Genomic DNA, 13,424 nt, shown 5'->3' with positions numbered 1-13,424 from the left:
TTTTATTCCAAGCCTCTGACATTCAGTGTGGTTAAAAAAAAAAAATAGGACTGAAACAATTAATTGGTTAGCCAATTGTTAGAAACTGAATCCGTAAGTGGTTTGATCATCGTTTTTCTGATTTTTAAGCAAAAAATGTGTTTGGTTTGGATGCCTTTCTTCATTTATGATACTAAATGACATATTTTGGATTGCCCTCAGATACAACGATCAATTTGAGCACATTAAACTTGGGGAAGTTGAAGTTGATAGGTAATTCTCACTATTTTCTGATAAAACGATAATTAAATTAATAAATGAATAAAGAAAATCATTTTTATTTGCTGCCCCTTGTTAAAAGAAATGCCATGTGTACGATGCGCGTCCACAGCCTGTGCGTTCATGCACGCAAACTGCTTCCCTAGTGGTGATATCGCTGTAAAGTATATTTCACTTCAAACTGTTGCCATGGCGTTGAGCTCACCCTAAGTGGAGCAGTGCAGGTAAAGGGTGAACTCCTGAGCCTGCAGAAGGAGACAGTGGGTCTGCTGTTTGAACAGAGGCCTCAGACTCCTGCAGCTGCTGGTATCAGAGTCCACACACAACAACCTCTGTTCAGCTGCCGCCCGCCAAACTGATAGACCGCTGAGCCGCGCACCTGTGTGATGAAGTGCCGCACTGTGCTGCTTATCTCTGCTGTGAAGGGAGAAATTTCATGACACGATCAACAGTGGACACTCGTTGGGAGAGGAAGAGCTTACCATGAGCTTTGTCTCTACTCAGCAATGATACTATGTTTGTTTGTTTTTTTTTATAAATGCTGCCTCTGTACAGTCACTTTAATTCAAGTCTATCTGTGTACAATATTAGACCAGCTCAGCTGAAGCTAATATGAGGCTTCAGCAGCCTGAGCTTTTCTGCAGAGTTTGGGTATTTGGTGTGAAGTTCCCTCTTTATGTTTCACTGCTGAGCTACAGCAACAAAGCATGTGAACGCTGCACTAACCAGACTAACTGCAGATTCACTGTTTGACTAGACTAGACATGAGTGGATTTTGTCCTCTGGCACATGAGGAAGGGATCATGAGCCAGCATGAACAGGAGGAATGATTACAGCTCACCGTCGTTCCCAGAGCGTCAAATACAGGCGCTCTGTCGTCTGCTTTCAACTACTTCAACAGTTGATGCTAAGATTGGTCAGTTCAGACTGAGTTATGATGCATGAACGAAGCAGGCACGTTTATCCTCCCACTGGGTGTGGTTTGCTTTAAAAATAGTCCACTCATGATGACTCTGCATGTTATTCAGCTCCTCTTCAGGCTGAAAGGTTCCAGCTCGGCAGCGACTGCACACTTCAAAAGAGCCGCAAAACAATGGCTGCAGTTACCATTGAATACTGGTGAGTTCCTAACTTTCTATTCTGATGATCAGTCTCATAGTTACACTGCAGTAAAACAGATTCACAGGGTTAATGGAGAATTAAGGAACCCAGTTGAAACAAACTGTAACTACTAATATAGGCACAGATTGTAATCCATCATATTCCTGTCAGATACTTCTCTCAGTGTTGTGAGTTCAGTGAGCCTACAAGTGTGTTTGTGACCATGCTTTGTGTTGCAGTTCAGGATGAGGTTATGGGAGGCGCTACCAGCAACTAGCCCGCGATCTCGAGCAGGTTCCTGGTGTGCAGGTGACGGGAAGCAGAGGGAGAGCAAGTAAGCTGGAAGTCAGCTTTATTGTCTGTTAAACCACATGTGCAGGACACACAGAGGGGGGTGCAAAAACCACTGAATAGTTCTAAGATGTAGATGTGTCAAGCAGTCGTCTGCTGCCTCCAGAAGACAAACAACAGATGCAGTGGTAGGAAAAAAAACACTTATCCTTCAGGGACAAGAAAGGTAACCTCCTCATGACAAAGCAGGAGTCACTAAATCAAACCTTTTAAAGACATAGTGGCTCCTAATGTCCCCAAGATCGGTTCCTAACCTGTTCCTTTGTCGCAGTTGTTCTGTTATTTCTTATTATGTGTCTTTATGTGTCTGTGCCTATTCTCCACTTTACTGCTTCTAATGCTAACACACATAATAAGTTTAAATACACGTCATGGACCACTTTACATTGAACTGACTTGGGTGCATTTTCGTCTTTTCTGTGTTATTTTCCACCCCCACAGACAGCTTTGAGGTGGAGGTGAACGGTCAGCTGATCTTCTCCAAGCTTGAGAGGGGAATGTTTCCAATTCCTGAACAGGTCAGTGTTTTCATGATACACACACACACACACACTTTCTATGTGATGATTAGCTGTTCATATTATAACAGACGGGCTAATGTGTCAGAATAACATCTGCATCTCAAGTAAGATTGAGAAAGTTATTTTGGTACAAAGCTGGTTCCTGCCGGGAAACATCTCATACCTGACTGCATTCTTCACAGAGGTGTGTGATTGCGATGTGATTGTGGTTTTGTTGCTCTACACCCACGCACTGCACTGATCATTTAGTTTCTGTTTTGGTATCTCATAGTTAGGTAGTTGTTTTGCAGCTGAACTACCTGTAATCCAGAGTGGCAAATAAAAAAAAAGACAGTCTTAATGCCAGGACTGAGTCTGTTTGATCACAGATGTGGTTCCTGACGTCACAGGACACACATAAATAGAGAGAGAATACAATATACATAATAATCTAATTTATTATTTATCCTATTTTATTTTCCAAAGTAAACAAGAGTCTTCAGTCACTCTGGCAGCTCTGTGAGGTTGTACTTGGGCACAGCATGTGCTTTGAGCTAAATGCTAATGTCTGCATGCTAACATGTTCAAAACGACGATGCTTTAGGAGATGTATGCTAGCATGTTAAAATTTGCTAATATCTGCAAATTAGTTGCAGCTCATTTAGATAAAAAGCAAAGTATTGCGCACATGAAAAATTTGACATGATGGTGGCGCTGGATGAAAAGTCAGAGGATCAGCGCAGTGATGAAGAGTCATGCTGAGGGGGCCATTGAGTTCATGACAATCCGTCCCTCACTTGTTAAGATAGTTCAGTTTGGATCAAAGTGACTGACTGAGGCTGATCCCCAGAGCTGCTAGCACGGCGACAAATGAGCCAAAAAAAAAAAAAAAAACAGCCGTACAGCTCTACAAAATCACACTATGTTTCATGACCAGGTGGTGGAGATGGTGAAGCAGATCATCCACGGAGGAAAAGTGAAGAATACTTAAAGCATCTGCACATACCACGAGAAGATGGAGGAGGAAACAGCAGCTGCGTTCACACTGCTGCAGACACCGACGAGGCGATGATGAGAGCAGCTCTGAGGAGCCAGCCGCTGATCTGCCTTCTGTTCATGAATGTGCGCACTAAAAAACACACGTGGTGTGCACACGATGCATCTCCAGAAGCTTTCAGCCGGCCGGGGCCTGAGGAACTGCTCTCCTCTCGTCTGTCATACAGCTGCAGGAGTGGAAAATCAGGAAATATAATCAATCATATTTAGCTTTTCTCTGTCTCCTAAAGTCTGAGGTCTGTCACATGGTGGGGCACAAATTTAAAGCAATAGTTAGAAATTCATTTATTTAGCGTTCCTGTCAAGAGTTAGCAAGATGAGAAGACTGATACCACTCTCCAGTCTGATTGGTCAATATGAAGCTACCGGCAATCAGTTAGCTTAGCTTAGCATACAGACTGGAAACAGGGGGTAACAGCTAGCCTGGCTGTCAACGTAATCCAACTGCCAGCACCTCTAAAACTCACTAATTAACATGTTCAATCTTGGTTAATATGTACAAAAACCCTAGTATAAAAATGGCAACATGCTGTTTGACGGGAGGTTATGTGCTGGACTAATTCTTGGCCGGGACCAGTTACTTCCTGGAGTCCCCACTACTGGTCCAGATGAAGAAATAAGAAATAGTCCATCACATCGCCATGAAAAAGGTGAATTGTCATTTTCACACTTTGGTTTCTGATCAAACAAGATAAACATGTTAATGAGCGAGCTTTAGAGGAGCTGTTAGGCAGGTTTTGTTACCTCAGGATGGAGCCAGGCTCGCTGTTTCCAGTCTTTGTGCTAAGCTAAGCTAACCAGCTGCTGGTTGTAGCTCCATATTCAATGTACAGGTATGGAAAAGGTACCGTTCTTCTCATCTAACTCTTGGCGAGAAAGCGAATGCGCATATTTCTGAAAATATCTACTTATTGTTTTAATCTTTGTGTGGTCAGACATAACATACGTTGCTTATTTCCTGTCTGATTTGGAAAAAAATCATGATTGTGTCAAAGTTGGACACCTCACATCAGCATTAATGTGTTTACTGCCTGTGTGGGTGAAGCCCCATTCGACTTCTTGTCTGTATTTCTAGATTTACAGCTGAAACACTCTGACATCATGAACACAGACTTGCCCTTTTCTAACACATCAGATGTATTTTAGATTCATAATGGCCATATACATCCTACTTTTCTCCCCCTGGACTATAACCTGGAGGTGGGGTCGTACTGTGCATGTGCTGCCATCTCTGTCTCTATTCTGACATCTTACAAGATAAACAGTAAATCAATAATGTTCCATATTTAGAGATACCATTTAAACATTTATTTTCATTTTTCAAACATACTGTACTGTTATACTGCTCTTATCTAATTTTTAACCAATTCTAGCAAAAACATTTTCCTGAAAAGCAATAAAATATCATTGAAAAAGATGATCTGCTCTTTGAGGATGACTCTGTTCTGGAAAAGACGTCTACACGGCGGGCAGGTCTGTATTCAAATCTCTCTCTGTGTGGTCATCAGCGCTGACAGTACAGGCTGATACCATCATCCACCTCCACAGAGCTCAGCCAGACTTCCTGAACTGTCCCCGCTCACTCGTCTTTCTGTTTCCATCAGATAAAATCAAATCACGTCCCCGACGTGGCTGAGATGGCGATGCAGAGCCTCCTGTTTTGACTCTTCCACTGAATGTTAGTTCAGTTCATGGATTTAAAAACAATTAAGGTTTTATATTCTCGTGTGTTTTTAGGTTTGAATCTGCAGTAGTAGTGGAGTAAATGTATTGGAGTACGAGAAGTATTATAAAATGCAAGGATTCATTTAAAGTACCTCTGCATTGTACTTCAGTATAGTATCTTTGCTGTAACATGTAAAAAAAAAACTGAGCTCTGATAGCTGGACCAGCTGTCTGTTGTTGGGTTGGTGAGCCCTGAGGTCACAGAGTTTGTTCCTCATCACTATTAATGGAGGGTCTTGACAGCCTTACAGCCACACTGATCTCTGCCGGACGGCCATATAGATTCAGAGTTTAAAAAGGCTAAATAGTTTCCGAAAACAGCTGTCATTTTTAGCAAACACCACTCAAACTGGAGCAAATGGTGTTTTTGTTCCAGAGTATTTGTGACTCCAGCTTTGCAATAGCTGCTAATAGGGTCAATTCACTGATGGATCAGTCTTTTCATGGGATTTATTGACAATAAAAAAAATCACCAGACTTATACTATACCACATACACTGTGGCTCTAAACTTTAAGCCCTCTAGCTTGATCTGTCCAGCAGTTCCAGAGGACTGCTGTGCATCTAATCTGTGTCCCCTGTAATCCGTAAAGCCAACGTAATGATAAAACCAGAGATCTGGTTTGCATTTCACTGGTGGAGTAAAACACCATCAACAAGAAGCACAGGTCCCCACATCAGAAGCAGTTGCAGTTCTCTGTTTCTCAAACAGTGTGAATGACGCTCTGTGCTGTGACTAATGGAGAAAATATTCAAGTGGAAGAGTGTGTGTTCAGTGTGTGTGTGTTGGAACTAAACTGCAAACTGTGGGAAATGGTCAGTTTCAGTGCTCCAGCAGAATGAAAAGACCTACACATGGGCTCTTTGTGTATGAGAAGTCAGACAGATGCAGGCACAATGGCCTCATTGCAGTATCATGGCACACACACACACACACACACAGGGTTCATTTGTAATAGACAAGTTTGTGACTTAATCTCTTCTGTTAGTTGAATATATTGTTGTTTATCTGTAATTAAATTAGTCTTTTAATTCAACACTGGGATACAGTTCTACCAGTCAATCTATGAGCTGCTTCTTTAACCATCTCATTATTTACTAGAAAAAGCTTTTAATAAGCTTTAATTTATGATTCATTAGTAAAATTATGTTGACAGTCTCAGTGCGTCTTTATGCTAAGCTGTATCCTAACACAGCTACACCAATGTTTTTTGTTAGGGTTCGAGGCCCGAAGGTGCAGAACACTATTGTGTTTGTGCTGCTGATTATTAGTATTATTATTTGTTTAAACATAATTCATTAACAGTTTGTCCAATTAATCTTCAATGGGGCCACATATGCCATATTGATTGGCGGGCATGGCCTATCACATATTTGCTCGTTACTCGACATTCCTTTGAGCAATCCCAATGAAACTCTCTGGAGATGTCCCACGCTGTCCCCTGAACATACACGCCAAGTTTTGCTTAAATCTGATGAGGGGGGACAAGCAAAAGGACTTTGAGTGTGAAATTAATGAATGCTGCAGGTCTGGTAGACTCTGGACTACCTCCAACTTGCAGTGTTTCAAACTTAGAAGCTCCTCTAAGTGTTAAACTGCCTTAAAAACTTGTGAGTCCAAAAGACAAGTCACGCCTTGTTTTCTCCTAACACAGCTACTTAGGAGCCAATTTTAGCCTGAAGATGTTTTGTGCATGCAGCCCTTGTTGTGTAACGTGAGCACTGTGCTGGTCAGAGCAGCGCAGAGGCAGACAACAGAACATATTTTATTTATGACAATATGTCTGGATATGAAAGGAGGGAGAATCGTTTACTATTCATATTCCCCTCCGCCCTCTTGACCTGCTGTGGAGATATTTAGGAGAAAACAAAGTTGTAAAGGAGACGTAACCATGTAGCTCACACAGAAAAGCAAAACGAGACTTCACTGCACTCACACAAGACTCTCAAACTTCATGGTTGCATCTTTTTTATTAAAAAAAACAAAACAGTGACAAATAAATAGAATAAAACAATGTAAAAATATAACGTTTGAGATCTGTGGGGGGAAATGCCAGAGCAACGGTTTGTTCTAATTGCAATATGTTTGACGTCAGATTGGTCCCTGGTTTGTTAGACTGATTTCACAACATATCATAGCACCGTTGTCGTCATCAGGGCTGTACTCAGCTCTGCTGACCCATGTAAATCACAGACATTTCACATGAATGAAGGACAGATTTGAAAACAATGAAACAACTGAATTTGCTGTGGATGTGCTGTTAGAAAAAAGGGCCACAGTTACAGTTTGATTTCATATAAATATAATATATTAATTTATACATTGTACACTAGAATGGCATTATACCACATACACAACTCAGGTAAACACGTGAATAAAAAGGCAGCTGACAATTTTCAAAATCAAAACCAGAAGCGGTGGGAAAATTGAAATGAAGTCTTTTTAGCTGCGCAGCTGAAAATACAAACTTGGAAACCTGTGCTTTAGTAATTAACCTGTCTAAGATATGCAAACTGATGCCACCTACTCCAAAATTTCTGAAGGCATTGAAATAATTTTTACAATCTTAAGGAGCAAGTGACAAAATGTCGGCGTGTGTGCGCGTGTGTGTGTGTGTGTGTGGGGGGGGGGGGGGTTGAGTATGTGCAAACATTCATTTGATGACTTGAAATTACAACCCTGAATTCACTACAGATTAAGCCTGTTTTTGCAGCATGATGTTATAATTCAAATGTCTACTTAATTGTGTCAAATGAAAGGAGAACATGGATGAGGATGTGTTAATGACATAGAAGGCTAGCTAGCGCACCAGGAGGAAGGTGAGTCCAGCGAGACCCACACCAGCAGCTGCAAAAAGCGCCGTCTTCATGGACGAGTCCTGACTCACCTCTCTGGCACTGCGGGAGAACTTACAGAACCCCTCCTGTAAGAGGCAGAGAAAAAAAACAGAACACAAGAAATGGTTAGATGGTGGTTTACTAACGAGAGAATATTTATCTGCCAGTTTCAGTTCTTCTCCATATACTGCGGGTTTTACAAAACAAAAGAGAGAGTGTGAGCTGCCAAATTGATTCCCACTAACAGTGGCTTTAGCTGAGGGCTGGTGGCAATTATTTTGGAAAATATGTCAGTCAGTGACAGTCCCGTGCTTCTCCACAAACACAGAAAAACATTTGTCCTCCGAGGATGCTGCTGATATCTGCGACTTTTCAAATAGTTTGACAGCACAGTAAAGAAAGAAATTATGTGGAACTGTAAAGCTGAACTTAAAGAAAAAATGTGGCCGTCTCAAGAATATGCAGAAATTATTCAATTGTACGCAATTTTTTACGATCTAATTGTAGCTGCTGCTACTTTAGCGAGACCACACAGTAAAAAAAAGTCAGACGCTGCTCTGCCCCTCCAACGGCCACGCACACACACAGACAGTGTGTGAGTGCACCTGCTCTCAGCTCCAGGTGTTCTGCTGCTTTACAGCTGCTTGTTTTTCTGGTCATACGACAGCAACTTTCAATACGCTAATGCCAAATTCAACACACTAAAGCTCTGACTGTTACTACAGTCCATCTGGCTGCGCGGGTTACGTGTCTGTTGAAACCAGCTGCCAGCTGAAGAAAGGAGGGGTGTGTGTGTGTGTGTATGTTTACGTGGGTGTTTGGAAGGGGGCCAGGGCAAGCCCATTCACAAAAGCAGACATTCAAGTGGAGTTGTGTTCGGTTTGGTGAGGCTTCAGGGACCTTAGTCTACCAAGAGTCCATCATAACTATCCCTTTAAGTATTTCCAGTGAAATAAGCCACACCAAACAGGTTTAAAATTAGCTTTGCCCTTTTGATTTCCAGTACACAGTCCAATGCTGCCTGACAACACAGCGTTTTGTTTTACCATTACAAAAAACTCTGATAATCTAAAGGCCATCACAGTCCTGGATTTACACTGCTGAGGTTTGTCTTATTGCAGCATACATTCCTCAAAATCTGGCCAATTGCTACTCTACAATTCACATAATCACAGCAGCCACATGAGACATTTGAGAGCTCCTCTCATCAACAAACAGTTAAGTCAGAAAGGCTGCATCCAAACTAAGCCCTGGCCACATTTTAAGCCACGTTTACACGTACATCTGAATATATAACCGAGCAGGAAGCAAACGTAATCCTGTCACACCAGGTAGTTTCCAAACGCCAGAAGGCTAAAAACATCACTTTCACTTTTATGTTTTACTGGGATTTTTACAGTTCTGTTTGAAACTAGCCCATTGCCCTCACAAAACACTTCTTATCTACAACGTATATGTTGACTTGATCAGCTCAGCACAATCATCTGGGTGAGTCAGTCAGTTTCAGAGGAGACATGTGACAACCTACCCAGCCATCATTCTCCAGCAGCCAGTCTTTCTTCTCCTCTCCCAGGTAATCAGCTATGGTCTCTGCCAGTCCCCTGCAGTTTCCAGGCCCCTGTCCCAGTTCCTGCCCCTGCCCCTGCCCAGGGACCAGCCCTGGGTTTGTGCCCTTCTGCTCAAGCAGCTGTCTGGCCAGCACCCCGGTAAAGGTGAAAAGGGAAACAACCCTCCCCCAGTTAAAGTGTCCGTCTCCCACCAGCTCCTCCATCACCTTCCTGAGGCTGGAGCAGGTGTCCGGCCCGCACTGTCTCAGGAATGTCTGAGCGAGCGAGTGGAAGCGAGCCTGGTGCTGCGTCTCCATGTCCTGGGCCAGGCGCCTCATGGCAGCCGCTGACTCGCTGGGAGGTGGAGGGGCCGGCCGGGGGCTTGTGCAGCACAGAGACAGGTAGTCCTCTGCCAGAGCCAGGGTCTCTTTCCACAGCCCACACGACATTTTCTACAGGGGGAAATAAGACTTCACTTAAATGAGGGAAGCCTTCAAATGCTTGATTTTATCAAACCAACAGTTCAAACCTTCAACTTATTCCTTTTAAATGAAAAAAAAAAAACCGAACAATCTTTTTAATCCTGAAAAACGACCCTTTCCACTTAGTTTAGTCCTTCGCCTTTAGAACATTAGCTGTTACTTCCTTTTAGCACATCATGCAGTCAACTACATTACCCATAAACTCCGCCAGTCCGCATCAGCTTATAGTAACGCTATTCTTATATTACTACTTGACAATTTCAGTATGTTTATCTGTTAAACACAAATAAAAGCCAATTGTAAACTCTTGTCCGTGCGTCTGTGGCTTCTGAACCGTCAAAAACGTAAAAGTTGACCGGGTATGTGCAGCGTTAAAGGCTAACGGCAGCGCTAGCAATGGCGTTATGAACGGCAGAGACGCAGTTTGCGTTAACGTTAGCTCAGCTAATAATACAAGATGATGCAGGAAGCTAAATACGGCTACATTAACTTAATAGCTTGACACACCGACAAAAATAACACTGCACTGTGAGAGTTTCGTAACATTAATGAGCCATTTGTTCGGGGTTTTCACTAGCGAACTTGCAGCTAGCCGGCTGTCTTTCTCCGCTAACAAACCGTTGATCTGTCACCGGAGCAATGGTGGACACAAAGGACTACATTCACACAGGCTACGCTCAGCTAGCTGCGCTACGAGAGGCTCGTCTGCACCTCCAGCGCCGTTTAACAGCACGGTGCGAACACCTCTGCGAGGCAAGAGGTTTACATTTCCACAGGGACACACACTGAAACAGGTAAAGCACAGTTTTCCGAGCGCGGAAGAGACAAAAGCTTACCCTCCCAGCGATATCAGACTGCTCTCTGCACATACGGACAGCGGAAGGAGAACCTCGTTACACTCACTCGCAGCTTCCCTTCAACGGGCTGCACATTTATCATCCGACTCCGCCTCCGGTTCGACTTCACGCCTCCGTCTGCCCCCCCCCCCGCAAAAAACCCCCCACAAAAGTACCGTCATAATGCACTCGTGGAAAAGACACCTACATCACTGGAGATCGTAGATTCATTCATTGTTCACACCGAAAAATGAGAAGTATGAATTTGTTGGAATGTTTGTAACGTGAGTTGTTTTTAATGCATTCAGTTGTTAATATAGGCCCAATATGTAGCTATATAGAAAGCTGTGTGTATGTGTGTGTTTCAGTGAGTGGCAGCAGGGTAGCACTACAATGATTAGTGGGATAATCGATCAATTTTGACCAGTCAAATAATTGTTGAGGTCATCTTTCATGCAAATGAATAATAATAAAAAAGAAAATGAAAAAGACACCACTTCCAGTCCCCCAAATGTGTTGATGCTGTGTTGATCTGGCAATTTGGAAGTTTTATCGACCAAGCAATTCATTGATTGCTCAAGAGCATGATCGGTTGGTCGATAATCAACAATGAAACTAATCACTGGCCGCAGCCCTACTCCAGAGATAGGAGCTGAAGCTGAAACAAGCTGTGGGGTGTGATTACAGTCATCTCTCAGGCAGGGTGGTAAGTCGTGGCCCACAGGAGACCCAGTGGCCTCACATGAAGACATGTGTTGAGTTACATGATAGCAAAGCTTAATGAGACAAATCTAAAGACAGGTGCTGCCAGGTTTCACCTCTGCTAGGAAACACTTGAGGCTCGTGATTTTAGAGTTTGGTTTCTTTCGTCACAGAACAGTCCGACCTCTCTCACTATCACTCTCACTCTCAATCCTCAGTGTGTAAACAACTGATCAGCATGAGGAAGTGAAAGAGAATGCGTTGTAGTGAAATGAATGACAGTCAAAGTAAATGGTCGGCGCATCTGGTGATACAGTATTTTTGGCTACTCTCTGTGCATGGTAACCCCCTCCTACCAGTCCTATCAGTCCCTTCTCTCCTGCTGTCTTTCACCACACTCTGTCTTTACCGTGGTGCTTCCCTCTGGGTGTTTCCAGCTTTGAATTCCAAATAATCTTTTATTCATTCAAGTGTTGACATAAAATCCCCCCCCCCTCCAAAAAAAAAAATAAAAAAATAAGATGAGCTCACAGGAATATGCTTCAAATGTTAACTTGTAGGTTCTTTTCACAGTGAAAGGGACAAGCATGCTGTAGTATTGGCAGGTCAGTTCTGATAGTATATGTATGTAATAATAAGACAAATAAGACTGTATGTGTACAGTAAGTTTATATATGAATATAACAATAATACAAATACAAACAGAAATATGGCTAATAATAGTAATCAGTGAGCAACAAGTAGGCCCTCAGCAGTAGGCACAGCCATGATCCACCATCCATGGGAACCTGCGAAGACGAGAAGGCACGAGGGGAAGAAGCCAAGTTAAGTTCCTGTTTCTCAGCACTCAGGGGATGTGTGATATGTAAAGTGATGATGTGGATAAGGATGGCTGACCTATGACCATTGTTAATCAAACATGAAGACGTGTTAGCTGAAGAGACTGATCTGATCAATAGTGTTTTGAGGACTCACTTTGACAACTGGACGAAGTCATGAAAACAGAGACATAATAGTATGTTCTCACACATAGGAGTTGATATAGAAAATAAATATTATAGACCTGCAAAGACACAATTCAATTGAACCATTATACGTATGTATGTATATATATATATATATATATATACACACACACACACACACACAGAGACACTCAAAGGACGACATCAGCGTTTAGCTGATTCATACTTTACATTTTTACTGGCGATTTTCAAATTCATGCTGCAATGTATTACCATTCTAGGCAGCCATTGGTTCCATTCATTTCCATGGGGCATTATCTTTTGGTCAAAGTAGCATCGTCATTGCGGAGGCTTGATAATTGTTGTGGTGGATTACATAGTGTTGAGAGTCTGCTAATAGATTTCTAAATGATGCAGAGATAAATAGAAAATAGCGGATGCCTGCAATATTAGAAAAATACTACAGCACGCCAGCATGATTTGCAAAACATTTTAAATAGACCGATCTAATCTTTAGCACATGGTAGAAATATGCTCTTCTCCCACGAAGGCCTCTCAAATAAATACATAACAGAAACACTTTTTTCATTGGAAGAACATTCCTGTTAAATCTGTGATTCAGAGCAGCACCCCCTGATGGCATAGTGTTATTCAGGACTAGCCTCTTACTGTTTTTTTTTCTTTCTTTTTAAAAAAAAGCAGAACACCCAGCACAAGATTTTCTTGGGATTTCTTACTCAGAATATAATCTTCAAAAACACACACACACACACAGAATGCTCTGTGAAATAACACTTTCATGCTCAAGTGTACTTTCATAACAACAATCTGGGGTACAGATAGTCTACTCTTGCTAAACACAAGACTGCAATGACAGAATCATTGTGTAGCTGGCTATTTACATTTCCCTTTTCCACAGAATAGGATAAACGTAAATTGGGCTGCCTCTGCGTGTGGTGCACTCAGTTAAAATCTGCTGATTTACCCAACTCTTGACAGGAATTTGTATTTTGTTCATGAAGAGACACCAAAAACAAACAAAAATACTTAAAATCTTCTTTATT

General features: G+C 42.3%; 1 protein-coding gene and 1 long non-coding RNA gene across 2 annotated transcripts; one reads left to right on the top strand and one right to left on the bottom strand.

Annotated features, from left to right (window-relative positions):
• Window positions 1-1,229: 1,229 nt before the first annotated feature.
• On the top strand, window positions 1,230-4,683 carry LOC121606387. Its single transcript, XR_006006839.1, has 4 exons — window positions 1,230-1,377; window positions 1,599-1,693; window positions 2,152-2,228; window positions 3,148-4,683. It is a non-coding gene; the product is annotated as an uncharacterized LOC121606387 (long non-coding RNA).
• Window positions 4,684-6,942: 2,259 nt separating this feature from the next.
• On the bottom strand, window positions 6,943-10,782 carry bcl2l10 (BCL2 like 10). Its single transcript, XM_041938478.1, has 3 exons — window positions 10,694-10,782; window positions 9,357-9,827; window positions 6,943-7,914 (listed from the first exon to the last, which is right to left on the bottom strand). The coding sequence occupies exons 1-3, from the start codon at window positions 10,724-10,726 to the stop codon at window positions 7,792-7,794; spliced, it is 627 nt and encodes a 208-aa protein (XP_041794412.1). The 5' UTR covers window positions 10,727-10,782; the 3' UTR covers window positions 6,943-7,791.
• Between the last annotated feature and the right edge of the window lie 2,642 nt (window positions 10,783-13,424).

The sequence above is a fragment of the Chelmon rostratus genome, chromosome 1 (assembly GCF_017976325.1).
Source record: "Chelmon rostratus isolate fCheRos1 chromosome 1, fCheRos1.pri, whole genome shotgun sequence".
NCBI lineage: Eukaryota > Metazoa > Chordata > Actinopteri > Chaetodontiformes > Chaetodontidae > Chelmon > Chelmon rostratus.
The sequence above is the reverse complement of the archived record's forward strand: the minus strand, read 5'-3'. Positions and strand labels throughout refer to the sequence as shown.